General features: G+C 38.5%; 1 protein-coding gene across 1 annotated transcript in view; it reads right to left on the reverse strand.

Moving 5' to 3' along the window:
• The window catches only part of LOC129225928 (sodium/potassium-transporting ATPase subunit alpha-like), a 208825-nt gene that overhangs the window by 27405 nt on the left and 162595 nt on the right, over positions 1-18825 (reverse strand). Inside the window, exons 13-16 of the mRNA XM_054860469.1 lie at positions 10428-10645; positions 7994-8095; positions 3824-3978; positions 2386-2480 (exon numbers count right to left, since the gene is read on the reverse strand). Coding sequence (XP_054716444.1) covers positions 2386-2480; positions 3824-3978; positions 7994-8095; positions 10428-10645 — 570 coding nt within the window. The remainder of the gene's footprint in view (positions 1-2385; positions 2481-3823; positions 3979-7993; positions 8096-10427; positions 10646-18825) is intronic.

Consider the following 18825-nt stretch of genomic DNA (forward strand, 5'->3'; position numbering starts at 1 on the left):
CCTAGAGTGCGACAGACAGATACACACACATAACGGGAGCTCAGATTTTAAGAAAATGCATATATCTTGAATAATTGCAAATTGCTTATCTCTACTATATCAGTGATATAATTGATTCACGTGCTTTAAGAAGTACTGCGGAACTTAGAATTGGATATGGAGAATGTCCATCCGTCTCAATTTTTCAGGCTGGCCAAATTGATTGAGAAGGTAATTCAATAAATGATGAATTACTTTTTTTCGAAGATCTTCTAACAATTGTTTTACAACAACATGAGGGGTTTTTAGCACGTTTGGGAACAAATAACAGACGTGTTTAGCGTTTATCAAAAGTCTAGAACATTTTGACTGCAAAAATCCACAGTGAAAAACACACGAACACAATGAAAAAGTATGTTTTGGTTTTTCCAGTAACTGAAATAAAATATTTAGATTTCGGATGTTTAGTTCTGATGTAAATTAGTATGCTAATTAATTAATATGTTGAAGTTTGCTGATCGTTTATTTAGTACTTTTGATATAAAGTTATCTTACCAACCCACTAGTACTCTCATTTTAGAATTAAGAGAGGGGGGGGGGGATATGTAAGAGGTAAAAATGTCGCGTAAAAATGAATAAGTGAAAGGGAGGGGGGGGGGGGTTCACAAGCGGTTTCTTTATAATATCTGATACCAGGGTCCACCGACTGATGACAGGCCCTGGTGTTAAGCAAATTGTGATTTAAAAAAAGGACAAAAAGAAAAAAAAATTCGAAGTGAAAAACAACGCATGTTTTTTTTTTTTTTTTTGGCAAAATTAATTTATTTTAAGGATTCAAAATTTTTACTCGTTTCATACTTTTGCGCCATTCTAATTTCGCCCCAATTCTTTTAAATCACGTATCGCTAACGTAATAACTTACGCTTGACGATTCTACAATGACTTTTTTACTACCCTTTAGCAATGAACCATCGTACAAATGAGGCTTAATTACCTCCCTTTCAGCGCTTCCGCAGAGGGGAGAGAAGAGAGAAAACATCTTCACCTCCAGATTCGCATTGCAAATGCAGCGACATCAGCATTGGCGATTTAGTGCCATTTCGATCATTCAAGCACGCTTTTTCCCAAACTTGTCTCGCCAACCTGTTCCTTAATGTCGGCTTCTTGGTCGAACCACTTTTTCGTCAGGGGTCGAAAGGAAGGTTACATACGTTTCTACCGGAGTGGAACATCTTTGCGTGTGAACTATCTTTGGTGAAAGTTCTTCTCCCTTATCTATATTCTTTGATGCAATCCTCACTTCGAGTGATGGGTAATCTGCAGTGCAGTAAACTCCCGATTAACGGCGGATTAGGGTGACACGGTAACAGCGGATAATCCGAATTATAGGTAAAAATCAATATGGTGTATGCAATAGCTAAAAAATAGGAATAAAACTCACACATACAGAAAAGTTATAGCTAAAATCAATAACATTGATTGTAAAAATAATAGGAAAAAGCTAAAAACAAACAATAACATAATCATAAGTCACTACTGTTGAAGAAAAAATTGTTAAAGGACCCGTGGATAATCCGAGCCGCGGATAATTCGACCGCCGATAATCAGGTGTTCACTGTATTTACCATTTGGAATTACACCTGACTGTAAAAAAAGGAACGCAAAGATGCAACCCTTTCATGTTACACACAGTTGAAAAAAATCCCGAAATTTTAGGCAAAAGTTACTGACTTCCATGTTGCTAGTAACTTTTACCGTAAAACCCTATTTCACAGTAAAATTTTACGGTAGAATAATGAGAGAGTTAAAACACGGAAAATGCGAAAAGCAGTTTCGATCTCGGGACCTTCTGATTGGCAGGCGACTCCGCTGTCCACCTTACGAGTTGGGACACATCGAGTGAGGAGAAATACTGTGTTATCTGCTCTGCACTGTAAGTCACGTGGTGTATCAAAATTGCCACTGCAATCGCTTATTTTTTTCAGTACAATCTACTGCAAAATTTTCTGTACTATAAACACTCCATTTTACAGTAATATAGACCATAAAAGTTTCCTGAATTTTTAACAGTGCAGGTATTAGAAGAAATGAAAAAAGTAAAAGATGCGACCCCCTAAGGTATTTTTACTATAAAATACCTTAGGAGTCACTATGACCCTTCCCTTCTTTCCAGATATACAGTGTTATGAGACTAATGACTTAACTATTAAAGAAGCATTCGAATAGAATCCTATTATTAAAAATCAAAAAATTCCATCATGTTTCATTATAATTATTATTAGATTCATTCCACATTTAACTATGGGTGAAGCCATTAAAAGGCCATCCGTCTTTCTAGTGTCAAAAATTAAAATGAATTATTTAGGAAGTAATATGGAGGAAGTTTCTTTCATCAAATAAACTTACCTTTTGTTAACGAGTTTATCCGTCTTGGCGTTTCTAGGTTTCCTTTGCATTATGTCGCTTTCTGCTTTCTCATAAGCAAGCGAAATAGCCGGAACCTGTTATTAGTTAGACCTGTTATTAGTTGAAAACATTTATAAGTTAGGTTTTCAAGAAATAGTTTTGCAGTGAGGAAAAGAGATAGGTTATTTGGTACATAATTATGATTTTAATGATAGTAATCTTTACATCAATCAATAAAAACCTGCTTTAAAATTATATGAAGTTATACAAGTTCACGAGTCAGGCGAATTTATAAATAAACCCTTATTTAGCGCCCAACTGATAAAATACCAAATCCTTTCATTATCCACGTATTTATAAGAACAGTTCTATAGAGTGTTTCGAAAGTGGACGTTTCCCCCCTCCCCCTCCCTCTCATTTTCAACTTAATGTTAGTTACACAAAAAGGCAAAAAAGAAAAAAAATGAAAATCGAAAAATTTAAGGTTATTTTCTTTTACCAGACTACTAAACAGTAGTATCTGCAGAAATAGGTTTTCGAGTTACTTGAAAAAAAAAAAAAGTTTTAGGTTTAATACTAAGAATAGGGAAATGTTGGAATAAGACGTTTTTTTTTTTGTTTTTTTTTTTTGTTTTTTTTTGTTTTTGCGTTTTATTTCTTCCAGCGGAAACCAAATAAGCAAACTTGTATAGTAAAGCTAAAACACATTGTATGACAAAAATGAAAAATATGAAAAATTTGCAGTTACTGCTCTTTTCCTGCCCATGGCAGCGCACTACACATGATGTCGTATGACATTTGGACGTTCAGCGGATGCATGCTACCTACGGGTCATGTATTCATTATTGTAGATGCATTGAACTTCTAAATTGATAGTTTACGTTGCTATTATCTACCTACATCAATCTTACGGGGAAAAGCACAGGGTGTTGCCATTTATCCCATAGTCCTTGAGGTAAAAGGAAACACGCTGGGGTAAACGAAAACATTATTTCATTTGCTTACAAAAAGCCATAAAGTAAGATTTTTCATGCCCAGTTTTGGACACAACGCACAAAATTGTATCTCGCAATTTATCCAAAATAAAGGAAAATAGCTAAATTTGAAACTTTAAAATTATATTTCCCATTACACCCAAATGATCTTACCTGAAACCATCTGTCGACTATTTCTGTTTGTTATCATTGAACATCAAAAGTCAATTCAATACGACTTGACTTAAAACGTCGATTAATTCATTTTCATTTCAAGAGAGAGAAACAAGAGTCTAACCCATATAATTAAAGTCTCACGAAACATTGAATCACAAATGAATGTGAGAAAACTAATTATATAAATAGAGTAATCCACTCAATATTATTAAATAAATAAAAATAAAAGCTACTATACAATCAATAGCGGAGGAACTCTGCAAGAGAAAAATATCCCCTCTACCTACCATATCGGTTCCCAGATCTATGCATAGGATAGCTATGGTCCCCAAGGGCAAAGGAATGTCAGCGAGGATGAAGAGGAGGAAAGGTGACACTTCAGGTATGTTACTTGACAATGTATAGGCGATGGATTTCTTTAGGTTGTCGAAGATCAAGCGACCTGGAAAGGAAACATGAAAGTGAAAGGTGTTTTCTGGACTTTTACAAATGTATTCTCTCTCCCCGCCCCCTTGATTTAACAGTTGAAATGGCTAAAAGTTTGTCGTTTTCGGAGAAATTTTGCGACATAATTCCACTATCTTGGAAATGATATTTGAACAGATTTGATTTTCGTAAAGTTGTGGTAAAGTTCGTAAATACGTAGAATAAATTTAAAACTATGTATCTGTTTAGTTTTTCTGCAGTAAATATTACCAGGTACACATACTTTTTCAGTAAGTTACCGCCCTATAGCAAGGGCTAATACAGAAATTCATGAAATACATCGCCAGCTCAGTCATTCCTGCCAAGGATTGCAGTTCCGTGCTTATTAGCACTCATCAGCCCGGCATAGGAAGTGACTGAGCTGGAGGTGGAAAACCTCCTAAGGGAGCCAAGAGAGCACAACAGACCGGTAGCTAATAGGGCGGTAACTCACTGAAAATACCATGCCTTGTCTTCAATCTTCGAGTTGAACCGAACCATTGCTTTGGTCACTCATCTGGTCTGTGCTAATTCTATATTAACTACCAGTTTGTTGTGCTCTCTTGGCTCCCTTAAGAGGTTTTCCATCTCCAGCTCAGTCACTTCCTGTGCCGGGCTGATGAGTGCTAATAAGCACGGAACTGCAGTCCTCGGCTGGAATGATTGAGCTGGCGATGTATTTCATGTACATATACTTTTGTCCAAATTTGATCAAAACGTGTTTAGAGTTTCTCCCTATCTTTCTGCATTTCAATTCGACCCGATAGCGTTCTTCTCTGTCTTCTCTCGTTTTATATCCTACCATTTTTACTTCCTTTTACAAAAAAGGAAGTATTGTATTCACGAAAAAAATTTTCACTCAAAAATCGACCTTAACTTCCACTTTGCTCACCCCCGAATGAATGTTGAGTTTTTTTTCGACTCGACCACGCGTGGATAAGTGCCTACGAACGTATACACACGCGAAATATCCATTTTGACAATTCCCGAGTTTAGTTACAACAAGTTTTCTCGTGACGTCTGTATGTACGTATGTATGTGCGTATGTATGTCGCATAACTCAAGAACGGTATGTCCTTGAAAGTTGAAATTTGGTACGTAGACTCCTAGTAGTGTCTAGTTGTGCACTTCCTCTTTTGGTTGCATTCGGGTGTTTCTAAGGGGGTCTTTTGCCCCTTTTTGGGGGAAATCATTGTTAATTTCGATGTAAACTCGAGTGGTGTTACAATTTGGCGGACACTTGGCGATGTATCCCCAGTCTTTTGGTCGCCAAGTTATGTCGCCAACTTGTCGACAAATTTGGCAATTTTTTTTTCTAATCTGATTTCAATTTGACCACTGTTGGTGATATGTAGAGAGTAAACTACTGAATCCCATTAAAATTACCAATAATGGGAAAATTGCATTAAATTGGAGTAAAAGGAAGTTATGGAGGCATACATCAGCTCGTTTTAAAAACCTTCCTACTATCTTCCGCAATTCTCCTCAGTATCGTATAGTGCAATCATGTTGAAGGCGGCCCTACAAGGTAGTAAAACTTGCGTTAGTTTGAGATTTTTCCTTTAACAAGTGAGCTAATTTTGCTTTCATATTGCGATCACCATATCAATGGTGTGGACAACATATATCGATGTTGTCCTCCCGTATGTAAAATTTCAATTTATACTTATAACTCCTACTTAGTGTGTCGACTTTTTTACTATAGAGTGTTTGCTAGATTTTTGTTTCATTGCATGAGCTTTTTGATGAACATCGACTCTACTTTAAGTAATGCAATTAATTTTTGAATATTTCCATGAACATTGTCTAAATAATTTATTTTGTTCAGCAATGAACGCATCTCAAGATACGTCCGCTAGTGAGCCAATAAATAAATAAATATTGTGTTTTATAAAGACACGCTTTAAGTGTGAAAGTTTTTTATTGTCTTTTTTTATATTTTGAACTGTCACTTCACATCCACGTTTTCTCTCACACCATGCTCTTGTTCTTTCTGCACCTGACTTAGGGATGTTCAGCTTAAAATTGTACATTTTAAAGAAGAAAAGAGATTATGAACGACGAGTAAACTAATCAATACTTGAAAATTGCTTTTTAATTGTTGCCAAAAACAATGAAAAATAAACGTAGTTATAAAGTTAAATTTGTTAATTAAAGTTAACAAAGTAATTTCAAGGCTGAACGTAAGCAACTAACGAATTACGTTTTTAAACTGATGATTTGACTTGAATCAAAGAAAACTGCATTATTTGACAAATTAAAATCCGCAAATATATGCTTGCTTAGGTTCAGACTTAAAGTTTATTTGTTAAATTTATTAACAAAATAAACTTCATAATTATTAATATTTTTGTCAACAATTAAATAAAAAACTAACTCCATTCTGTCACACAAAAGTTTTCGGATCAGAGTTTCAAAGCCCTCGTATGAAGTTTCACTTCAATAAATAAATATTAATTCTGGAAATCTTCAAAATTTGCATTATATTTAAGTTGAGTCTATGATCTTTATAAACTTCGTGCAACGAAGCATGAATTTTTTACACAGTCCAGTCATATTAATGTGACCACCACGTACTTTCTACGTCAGAGTTAAATAACCAATCACAGAAGGCAGGTGGCAGCACAGTGCAGTTGAGCGTATATAAAGGGTGTGTGAGGGCTTAGGAAAACATTTCAATCGTTGGCGTAATGCAGAAACGAAGCGATTTATCCGACGTCCAAAAGGGCATGATCACTGGCTTTCGGCCAAGGGTGGAAGCATTTTCGAAACGGCTGATTTTTTGAACTGTTCGCATGCCGCCGTGGTAAAAGTGTACCGTGCATGGCAAAATGGGACTGTTCAAAATCAGCGACGTGGCAAATTTGGTGCACCACGGGCCATAGATGACAGAGGCGAACGACGGCTGCGGAGATGCGTTCGGGCAGATAGACGGGCTACCGTTGAGCAACTGACCACCAAAATGAACCAAGGGGCTACCAAAAGTGTCTCCCAAACTACTATTCAGCGAACATTGCTGCGTCTGGGCCTCCGAAGCAGACGCCTGGTTCGTGCACCTATGCTGACTGCTGTTCAACGACGACGAATGCTAGAATTTGCACGCCAGTACAGCAGCTGGACGTCCACTGAGTGGCGACAGGTAGCGTTTTCAGATGAATCGCGTTTTATGCTCCATCGGACAGATGGACGTTGGCGTATAAGGCGTGAAACCTCTGAGAGGAACCATCCTGCAACCATTGCCGGAAAGGTCCAAGCTGGAGGCGGGAGCATTATGGTCTAGGGATTGTTTTCCTGGCATTCTCTGGGTTCACTGATCATTGTGGAAGGCACGATGGATCAATACAAGTACGCATCTGTTCTTGCGGACCATGTCCACCTCTACATGCGCATTGTTTTTCCTCAGGATGATGGCATCTTCCAGCAGGACAATGCGAGGTGCCATACAGCTGCCAGTGTACGTGCGTGGTTCGAAGAGCACCAGGATGAGTTTACCGTCCTCCCCTGGCCAGCAAACTCACCTGACTTAAACCCAATCTAGCATCTGTGGGACCATCTCGATCGAGTTGTTCGCGCCATGGATCCTCAACCTCGTAATCTAGCGCAGCTGGCCACGGCATTAGAGTCGGCATGGTTCAACATCCCAGAGAACACCTTCAGGGACCTAAGTGACTCTCTTCCTGCTCGTCTCGCAGCAGTCCGCTCTGCGAAAGGTGGTTATTCTGGCTTTTGACAGATGGTCACATTAATGTGACTGGACTGTGTATATTCGGAGTCTTTGTCGTATTATTTCGTGTAGCAAATAACAAGTTATTAAAAATGAAACTGCTCATTAGCATTTAAATGCATACAAGATTATTTAATTTGCTTTCCTCCGAGTATATTTTTAAAGCTAAATGTTTTATTACAGACCATTAAAAACTCGGAAGGAAATTTATCTGAAGTCAATTAACACTTCATTCAAGCAAGGCGCATAATTTCATTCCAGCTCTTACCTTCCTCAACACCTGTGACAATTGAAGCGAAATTATCATCCAAAAGAATCATGTCGGCAGCCTGTTTGCTTACGTCACTTCCTGCGATTCCCATAGCAACGCCTGAAAAGCAAAAATTAAGGGAAAATCTGTTTAGTAACCTGTCTTTACTATAATCTTCATTTTCTTGTTAAATAATTATATTGAACAAGATGCTTTTAACTCGATTGTTAATATGCATGAGCATTAAAACAGTTTTCTAAAACGAAGATTCTTGTGTTGTTTTGCAATTTTAAAATTGCTTGCCTGAACCTAAATTATAATACGTTTTAATATTTTTGGCCGATGTTTCATAAATTTTCGATCGAAAACTATCTTTGAAATTAGTTTATATTCAACAAAGATAGTAAATTTGACAAATTGCTAAAACGTGAAAAAAAAATCACTTATAAAACTAAATTTGGAACCACTAAATGACTACCATTTAAACTAGTATTTTCTTTCGACATTTTCCTTAAATAAAAAGAGACATACTGAGACTAAACAGTTTTTTTTTTTTAATGTAAATCATTGTAGGATATAATATGTTTGTGAAACTACAGGTAGTAATTAAAATAATGGAAACACCTGTGAATAAAAGTGGCATTTTTGAATGCGCTTCGTAAGTAATAAAGAATAAAACTAGATATCTATTTTTTATTATAAATAGCAATGTATATGATTTGGTAGTATATGGTAGTTTAACGGAAGTTCTGGAAATCTTGATTTTTTTTTCAAGCGCGTGAAATGTCGGACCTCTCAAATTTTCAAACAGGCTAAATTGTTGGAGCGCTTCTAGCTGGAGCAAATGTAACTGAAACATCTCGACTTTCTGGCATTTCTAGAGATACAATATCTGAAGTCATGATAGCCTACACACATTGTGGTAAGACAAGCTCGGCAAAGCAAAACAGCGGAAAGAAAGAGAAGCTCAGTAAAAGAAACCGACGGGTGTTGAAACGAATTGTATTAGTGTCTAAAAAAATGAACAACAGCAGCAAAAGTGACCACAGAACTAAATCACGATCTGGATTCACCAGTATGAGTGATTATAGTTAGAAGAGCTCCTTTATAAACAGAACAATTACGGCAGAATAGCGGTTCCGAATTTTTTTCCGAAGTTAATTTTTACTCAAAATATTTATCATTAATGTTCTACTTTTAGGATTAGTGTTATCGTAAGATGCGTTTTAAAATTTTAACTGTTGAGGAATGCAAATGCGGCATTTAATTTCAATTTTAATGTAGCTTGACCACTGAGAGATAACTGATGAACTGGAAGCAGAAACAGATCACTTCATTTCATAATGGATAGGATCAGCGAAATCGAGCAAACAGTAAAATTTTTACTGCTCTCGTGGTCTTACTGATTAGGGTGGACCGACAAAAGGATGTTTTCGAGAAGCAACTTCTAATAGCAAAAAAAAAAAAGTTGTGTATTGCCATCCTAAACATGGGAAAAATAAGTAAAAAAATATTATTAATGTCTTCAGATCGCGCATTGACAGCAATGTTTGGTAAAAAGGTAAAAAATAATCAATTTTCAAATATTTTTTTTAAAACCTATATGTTCAAAATTTTTGTTCAAAAACCCTTTACATGCTTCATTTTGATGCTCTTAAGCAAAATTGCGCAAAAATTAACCAAAAATCGACATTTTTAGCTTATTTTGCACATTGCAGTATTTCTTACTTTTGATTCTAGTTATAATTTCTTTTTACAATTAATGTGCACTAGACAGCTCTTTGCTGAAAATCTAAGTATATTTAATTGAATTAACAATACAGAACCTACCTTAAGTAGATGGCTGCACTTTGTGTTCCACCCTGCAATTCCCAAGAAGAGTAGTTATTTACAGGACTTATATATTTGTAAAGTGACTTACATTCACAATAACTATATTTTTTTAAACAAGTTTCTACGTTTCTATCAAGGCTTAAAGTTGGACATAGACTCAGTTTTGGCACTGATGTTGGCGAACATAAAGTGTTTCATAAAGATCCATCTTTTGTGTCTAATACCTCAAATGAATTTCTGTCAATTCACAGACCAGTTCCACAATCCCTTCAGTTTCCTGAGTTTGATTTTAAGAATGCACACTTAAGCAAATGTTTAGTTCCTAGAAGTGATAAAATATCCTTGTTTTCCACTTCATCACTGAAGTGGAGGTAAGTAAACACGGTGGTCAATCAATTAACTCTTTAACTGTTTTAGCTTGATGCTTCAAATCTTAATATTGGTGGAAGAAATTCTCTTATAGCTATAAAAGCGTTTCCTGATGGATAAATCTTTTGCGTGTACCGTACACCGTAGTGCAATCCAATTCCTTTGCATTTCGCCTTTAGTCCCCTGCAATGCTGTTACCGAAATCATTTCGGGCATGACAATTAAAAGGTAAAGGAGTCATTTTTCCTACCTATGTCTGCTCTTTTAAGAGCCGGCGAATCATTCACTCCGTCTCCAGTTACAGCAACTATTTGGCCTTGTCTCTTGCAGCCCTCAACGATGATCAATTTCTGCTGAGGAGACGTCCTGGCAAACACAATTTCTTTGTAACGGTGGAGCACTTCGTCCATGTCCTGCGACTTGAAGTCTCGAAGGTCATAACCAGTTATAATGGTAGCCACAACTTCTCTGGAAGAAAAAATCCAAAAGAAGTCAAGTTGTTGGCAAAAGAAGTAGTTTCCTGTTGTAATAGGGTATTTTCTGCATAGGTCTGTGAAAGGCATAGATCTATGCATCCATATGTCTACCATATATGAGGCAGTGAGAAGCAAAGGGATGCAAGTGGACTATTTTAAGTTTCGAGAGAACGCGTTTAAAGATCAGATCCTATGTAGGCTTTCATTGAAATTTTTTTTCTAAATCATGCTATACAGCTGCACCTACCAAGACAACTAGAACAATCTCTTGCCCTAATACAGAGGAGAGGTTCACCTACCATTTGTACTGGTTATCTCCAAATTTTTAATTTTGCCACTTACATCCCTTTGCTTCTCACTACGTCATATCCCTGCCATCCATATGGCAGACTTTTGGAGACAAGCAAGCACAAAGCATGTATCATCTGCATTGAAATCATGCATTTTTTTCTCAAAAAGTCCGTGAAATCTGATGCGAAATGTCTGTCAGCAAAATTCTGATTGCATCACAGAAATATAAATCTATCAACATTGGCAATAAAACAAGGAAGATTTTCTTCTACTGAAACTGACTTGAAAGACTTACGTTTAGGGGAGGCTGGGGTAATGGCGGTTCAGAGTGATATAAACGTACGAGTAATATAAACGTTTATACCACTCTGAGGTAATGTAGATCATTGAATGTTTTCATGGTTTTTAAAGGATTTTATGGTTGTTTTAAGGCAGAGGTTCCCTATCGGGTGGAAGGGTAGGGAAGAAGAGGGGGGGGGGGTAATTACCCCCAAAAGTGTAAGATGAGATTTTCCGAAGAGTAAAAATTAAAGATAAAGATCTAATAGGATCGGTTCATTTTTCATCAGAGTTCAAAATATCATATTTTCGAAAATATCGAAAATATCCGATATTTTGATACATATCCAATATTTTCAATCGGCACAGACTAATGTCTTCAAAATAGTAAATGCATTCCACAAATCAATCTTTATTTTCTTATATTATTTCCAAAATTTTTTCTTATATTATTAGAATATGGAAACTTAAAAAATTAAAGTTTCTTTCATTATTTATACCTAACATTTATTATAGTAGGTGCACAGTCATAAAACATTTTCTTTTTTTCTGACCAACATTTAATATTTAACTGGGCACTTTTAATATGAATTACAATTGTTACATCACTAAAAATTTTATGAATATAAAATACAACTAAATGAAGGAATATTATATTACTTTGTTTTATTAATGATGTAATTTATACATCATAAAAATATAGTACATAACTTTTTGGTTATTTTTAATAAAAAATCAGTATTACTGTGATTATGATTATTATAATTTTTATATTGAAAATACCGTAGTTGAAAAAATAAAAATCGAAAATATCAAAATATCATGATATTTTCAAAATAAATATCGGATATATATCGTGATATATATCGACTGATATATATCGGCGAACCCTGTTGTTCGTTCACAGTACAAAATTCTGTCCATCAGAACTAGGAACGACCTAATCGGCAATAATTATAGCGATTAGTGAAAAAAAAAATCGTTACTGCATTTGAAAAGTTTATGAAATAGACTTGATACGCGGCTCTGAAAAACGATCTGTATTGTTCGAACCGAACCAAATATTAAATAATTTGTGAGAAGTAATAAATAAATCAGTCCGTCTCTTTGACTGCATCCTAATTTAATAACAAATTGCTAAAAAACAGGTGTTTTCTTTGCATGAATGATCGAAACTAATTAGAAGCATGGTGTATTTTTCATAATTTAGGGAAAAAGGAAAAAAAATCTATTTCTTTAGGCTAAGCATGTAACCTCTGTTTTGGGTTATAAGTCTTATAAAGGTTGTGAAACGCTCCTTTAAACGGTCTGAGCATGTCTTAAAGGTTTTTGACTGTAGAAATATTCACAATATGCTTTTTATATTGTCTTATTAATAACTTGGAAAAGCATTATCACTAATTTTTAAGTCCCTTCTTTTTCATGGACTAATTTGACAAACACTTGATAGCTATCATACTGTTACAAATCCTGTACATAGTAATTATTGTAGGAACGTAACCTGTAAATAGTTTCCCGTAATGAATATACAACCCCTTTTTCATTCGGCTAAATTATACGACCCCTATTTTCTTTCTTTTCATTGATAACGGTCTACTACTTTACAGAAGCGTGTGGAATATTGGAGAAATTTCTTTTCGGTGTATTTAAGCCGTTAGCGATGGATAAACAGTTAGTTTCGTTTGAGATTTCGAACGGAGAGCATTTTGCTCTGTTTATAGCGAGGCATTTCGCTGTGTTGTTTTCGTATTTGGAAGTAAATACGTGTGTAAACGTTGAGTTTACGGTGTTGTGTGATAATTGCTTAATTGCTGATGAATAATTTAGCAGTTGTTGAAGATCTTTCCTGTACATAGTGTAAATAAATTTCCTGTGTTTTTATCAAGAACTGTGTCTTCATTTCAAGAAAGTGGAAGTCGCACCGAATCCGTTACAATTTGGCGCCCAACGTGGATCTACTTCTGGACTTTCTTGGAGTAAGTGTGACTTTGGACATTTTTTTTCATAAAGACTGTTTGAATTTATAGACTTTGTTTTTATGGTGATTACTCGCGCAATGGATGACCAATTAAAACAACTTCTGGAAGCAATTAATGCTGTGAAAAGCGACCTGACTGAAAATATGGCGGCTAATCAAGAACAATTAAAAAGTGATTTGACTGCAAGTTTTACTGCAAATCAAGAACAATTAAAAAATGACATGGCGACTAACCAAGAACAATTAAAAAATGAATTGGCGACTAACCAAGAACAGTTAAATAGTGATTTAACTGCTAAAATTACTACAAGTCAAAATGAAATAAAAAGTGACCTAACGTCGATGAAAATCATGATGGAGAATCAACTAACCGCCATGGGAGATAAAGTTGATGCTCTGGAAGAAAAATTTGATACTGTGGAAGAGCGTATCGCCAATGTGGAAAATAAGTTAGAAGAAGAAGACAAGAAATTTGCCTCATTTAAGGAAGAAATAATTAAAGACAATGAAAGGAGATTGGCGACCGCGGAAAGCAGCTCTGTACAGTTTGGCGCTCCCACATCGGTTGCTCGACCGTCCATTAAACTTGCCACATTTGATGGGAAAACTTCGTGGCAGGTTTACAAAACTCAATTCATGATAGTGGCGGAAGCGAACGGATGGGACTCTGCTACCAAGGCCTGTCATCTTGCAGCATCCCTGAGAGGTGACGCAGCGGACATTCTCCAGACCCTTCCGGACAGCCAGCGCCTGGATTTCGCCGCCCTCACATCTGCGTTGGAGCTTCGCTTCGGTGAGAAGTGCCAGAAAGATTTCAGCCGACTCCAGTTGAAATCCCGTTTCCAGAAAACCGGGGAAACCCTGCAAGAGCTAGCGGCGGACGTCGAGAGATTGTCTCATCTTGCTTTTTGTGACTGTCCTGCGGATGTTCGAGACAACCTGGCACTCAACTACTACATCGACGGGGTTCGAGATCCGGAAATCCAGAAAGCTCTACGGATGGCGGATGTCAAAGACCTGAGTTCTGCTGTTGTGTATGCGATGAAGTTGGAGGCCGCCCAGCAAGCAACCCGCAAGGATCGCCATTCAATCCGCGGCGTGAAAACTGATGAGCCTGATCCGGTTTCGTCACGTTTTGCTGATCTGGAAAAGCAAATAAAAGAAATTGCAGGAATCCTCAAAAGGAATTCGGCTCCCAAGGACCATAATGGACAATCACTTAAGTGCTGGAAATGTGGTGGCGAGGGTCACTTACGAAGAAACTGTGAAGCTCGTCAAGAAACCAGAGGGAAGAGCACCTCTCCCTCGCAGGTCCAGGAAAACTAAGCCATGGCAATCTCGCGGGGCGGAGGTCGCCAAATTGGAATGAGCCCCATCTTAAAGTTTTCCAGATTTCCTCGACGAGTGGCGGCAGTAATGGACTGTTTGTTTACGCATATGTAAACGGGTTTCCCTGCGAACTGATTATTGACACTGGAGCCAATGTTACGATCATTAGAACAGATGTGGCTCGTCAATTTGGACTCAACATTCTGTGGACGCCGCCCTGCGTTACCCTCCAAACTGTGACAGGTGACAAGATCGAGATTGAAGGTAAAGTGAACTTAGAAATTGTGTTTGGAAATGCCATTTACCATCATACCACATTCGTTGCTGCTATCATAGACCCCTTCATTCTCGGATTGGACTTTTTAAAGAAGTATGACTTCAACCTCGACTTCAAGACTAACGAGCTGCACTCGACGAGAGAAGACATAGCAGTCTTTCCCGCAGAAAGTGATGTAAAATCCGCTCATCAAATAATTGCCCAAACAGATTTATCAATTCCCTCAAGGTCAGAATCATTAATACCCGGCTCCATTGAAGAGAGCAATAGTTTTAGATTTGGACTCATTGAATACCCCAACTTAAGCAATAACCCAAAAGGAGTGCTGGTGGCATCTACGCTTGTGGACCTTTCCAAGGATGTAATTCCTGTGAGAGTCGCCAACGTGAGTGAAAGGCCAAGGAATATCCGGAAAGGCGAAGTGTTAGCAACTTGTACTCCCGTAAACTGCATCATTAGAAGAATCAATTCCCCCGAGACTGTGTCTTCTGAGTCCTTGACATCGAAGTTAATTGGGAGTGCACCCTTATCGAAGGATCAAAGAACTGCTGCGGAACAATTGGTGGACGACTTCAAGCATCTGTTTTCATCTACATCGGAGGATGTGGGCCGGACGAATTTAACGCAGCATAGGATCTACACTGGAGAACACCCCCCTATTAAACAGCATCCAAGACGACTACCGTTCGTCAAGAAGGAAGAGGTTGAGACCCTCCTGAAAGAGATGAAGGAGAATGATGTAATCGAACCTTCATCCAGTCCTTGGGCCTCTCCCATCGTCTTGGTCCGAAAGAAAGATGGCTCCACCAGATTTTGTGTCGATTACCGACGGCTGAATGAAATCACCAAGAAAGACAGCTACCCTCTTCCACGGATAGACGACACCTTGGACACTCTTTCCGGACACAAGTGGTTTTCGACCCTGGACTTGAAGAGCGGCTACTGGCAGGTTGAGATACACCCTGATGACCGAGAAAAGACAGCATTTACAACTGGACAAGGCTTATGGCAGTTTAAAGTGATGCCCTTCGGCCTCTGCAATGCACCAGCTACGTTCGAGCGTCTTATGGAGACAGTGTTAAGAGGACTTTCTTACGAATCCTGTCTGGTCTACTTAGACGATATCATCATCGTGGGACGCAGCTTCGAAGAACATCTGGCAAATCTTAGGAAGGTGCTGCAAAAGCTTAAGGAAGCCAATCTGAAGTTAAGCCCGTCCAAATGTAATTTGTTCCGCCGGGAAGTGAACTACCTTGGTCACATCATCTCTTCTGAGGGTGTGCAAACCGATCCAGAGAAGGTATCTGCGGTCAGGAGTTAGAGTCGTCCCGAAAACATCCATCAGTTGCGAAGTTTCCTGGGGCTCTGCACGTACTACAGGAAGTTTGTGAAGGGTTTTTCCAACATTGCACGACCTTTGCATAAGCTGACGGAGAGCAAGCAAAAGTTTGAATGGTCCAAAGAATGCGAAGATGCATTTCTACGACTGAAGGAGGCTTTAACATCAACGCCTATCCTCGCCTATCCTCAGCCTGAAAAATCCTTCATCCTGGACACTGATGCGAGCAACGAGGGAATTGGAGCTGTTTTATCCCAAGAAATTGACGGAAATGAACATGTCATCGCTTACTGGAGCAAATGTTTATCAAAGTCGGAGCGAAATTACTGCGTCACCAGAAAGGAGTTACTGGCCATAGTGAAAGCTGTAGAACACTTCCATCATTACCTCTACGGCCGAAAATTTCTGCTTCGGACAGATCATGCCTCGTTAACTTGGCTTTTGAACTTCAAGAATCCAGAAGGCCAGATAGCCAGATGGATACAGCGGCTCCAGGAATATGACATGGAGATCAAACATCGAAAAGGGTTATCTCACGGTAATGCTGACGCTTTATCAAGGAGACCCTGTCCTGAGAACTGCCACTATTGTTCCCGAATCGAGAAACAGTATGGAACGACTAGCCCTACCGCCTATCGGGTGACAGTGACTCCAACATCATCAGAACCTGATCCATGGAGTGATGACCAAGTTCGAAAAGATCAACTTGAAGACCCCGACATAAAACCAATTTTAGAGTTCATGGAAAGTGACAGTCGACGCCCTAGCTGGCAGGACGTTTCCATCTTCAGTCCTGCAACAAAAAGATACTGGGCTTTATGGAACTCACTCCATTTACGGAACGGCGTGCTACACCGGAAATGGGAATCTGACGACGGCAAGACATCTAGGTGGCAGTTACTACTTCCTCGATCCAGGATTTCAGATGTTCTGAAAGAAATACATAGTAGTGCGACTGGAGGACATTTTGGTGTCTTGAAAACTCTCAATAAAGTTCGGGAGCGCTTCTTCTGGAGCAAGGCGAAGGATGACGTGGAGAAGTGGTGCCATTCTTGTGACGCCTGTGCTGCTCGTAAAGGACCGAAGAAGAGAAGCAGAGGGAAGCTACATCTGTACAACGTTGGAGCTCCTTTCGAACGAATTGGGATCGACATCCTGGGTCCTCTACCAAGAACTGCTGATGGGAACAAATACATTCTTGTTTCCATCGACTACTTCACCAAATGGCCGGAAGCATATCCCATTCCAGATCAAGAGGCTACTACCGTAGCAGAGACTCTAGTCCAACATTGGATCTCGAGATACGGAACACCTTTGCAGATTCATTCCGATCAAGGGAGGAATTTCATCTCTGCTGTGTTTAAGGGCCTATGTCAAATTTTCGGAATTGAGAAAACTAGGACAACACCACTACACCCACAATCGGACGGCATGGTGGAGAGATTTAACCGCACAATCCTGAATAATCTCTCACTTATGGTATCCAGAAATCAACAGGATTGGGACAAGAAGCTACCTTTGTTCCTGCTGGCCTACCGCAGTGCTGTCCACGAGACTACCGGATATGCCCCATCTCAGATGCTCTTCGGACGAGAGCTTCGGCTACCTTGTGATCTCGTCTTCGGTCGCCCTCCGGATGCGCCTTCATCGCCTGAGGAGTACATCCAGGATCTCCAGGCCCGGTTGGAAGACGTTCATAACTTCGCACGAGAGCGAATCAACATCGCGGCGGAGAAGATGAAGACCCGATATGACACAAGGTCTACTGGACATAAATTCAACGAAGGCGACAAGGTTTGGTTATGGAATCCCATCCGACGGAAAGGTCTGTCACCCAAATTGCAGTCGCATTGGGATGGACCCTACAAAGTCCTTAACCGACTAAATGACGTCGTAGTGAGGATCCAAAAATCACCTAATGCAAAACCTAGGGTTGTACATTATGATCGGTTAGCCCCATACTATGGCCATAGTTCATGAGTATTACGTGAACAACCATGGTTGATAACATAAAAGTTGTAGATAATTTTTTTGCTTTTAATGTTTAGTAATATTTCTTGTTATTATTGTGTTTTCTGTATCTGTTAGTTATTAATTAATGTGTATATTTGTAAACTTGTGATAGAAGTTTGGCACCCTTTCTGGGGATTGTACTGCCCGGGACGTGCAGTCCTTAGGAAGGGGGCAATGTTACAAATCCTGTACATAGTAATTATTGTAGGAACGTAACCTGTAAATAGTTTCCCGTAATGAATATACAACCCCTTTTTCATTCGGCTAAATTATACGACCCCTATTTTCTTTCTTTTCATTGATAACGGTCTACTACTTTACAGAAGCGTGTGGAATATTGGAGAAATTTCTTTTCGGTGTATTTAAGCCGTTAGCGATGGATAAACAGTTAGTTTCGTTTGAGATTTCGAACGGAGAGCATTTTGCTCTGTTTATAGCGAGGCATTTCGCTGTGTTGTTTTCGTATTTGGAAGTAAATACGTGTGTAAACGTTGAGTTTACGGTGTTGTGTGATAATTGCTTAATTGCTGATGAATAATTTAGCAGTTTTTGAAGATCTTTCCTGTACATAGTGTAAATAAATTTCCTGTGTTTTTATCAAGAACTGTGTCTTCATTTCAAGAAAGTGGAAGTCGCACCGAATCCGTTACAATACTAAATACAATT

The sequence above is a fragment of the Uloborus diversus genome, chromosome 7 (assembly GCF_026930045.1).
Source record: "Uloborus diversus isolate 005 chromosome 7, Udiv.v.3.1, whole genome shotgun sequence".
Taxonomy (NCBI): domain Eukaryota; kingdom Metazoa; phylum Arthropoda; class Arachnida; order Araneae; family Uloboridae; genus Uloborus; species Uloborus diversus.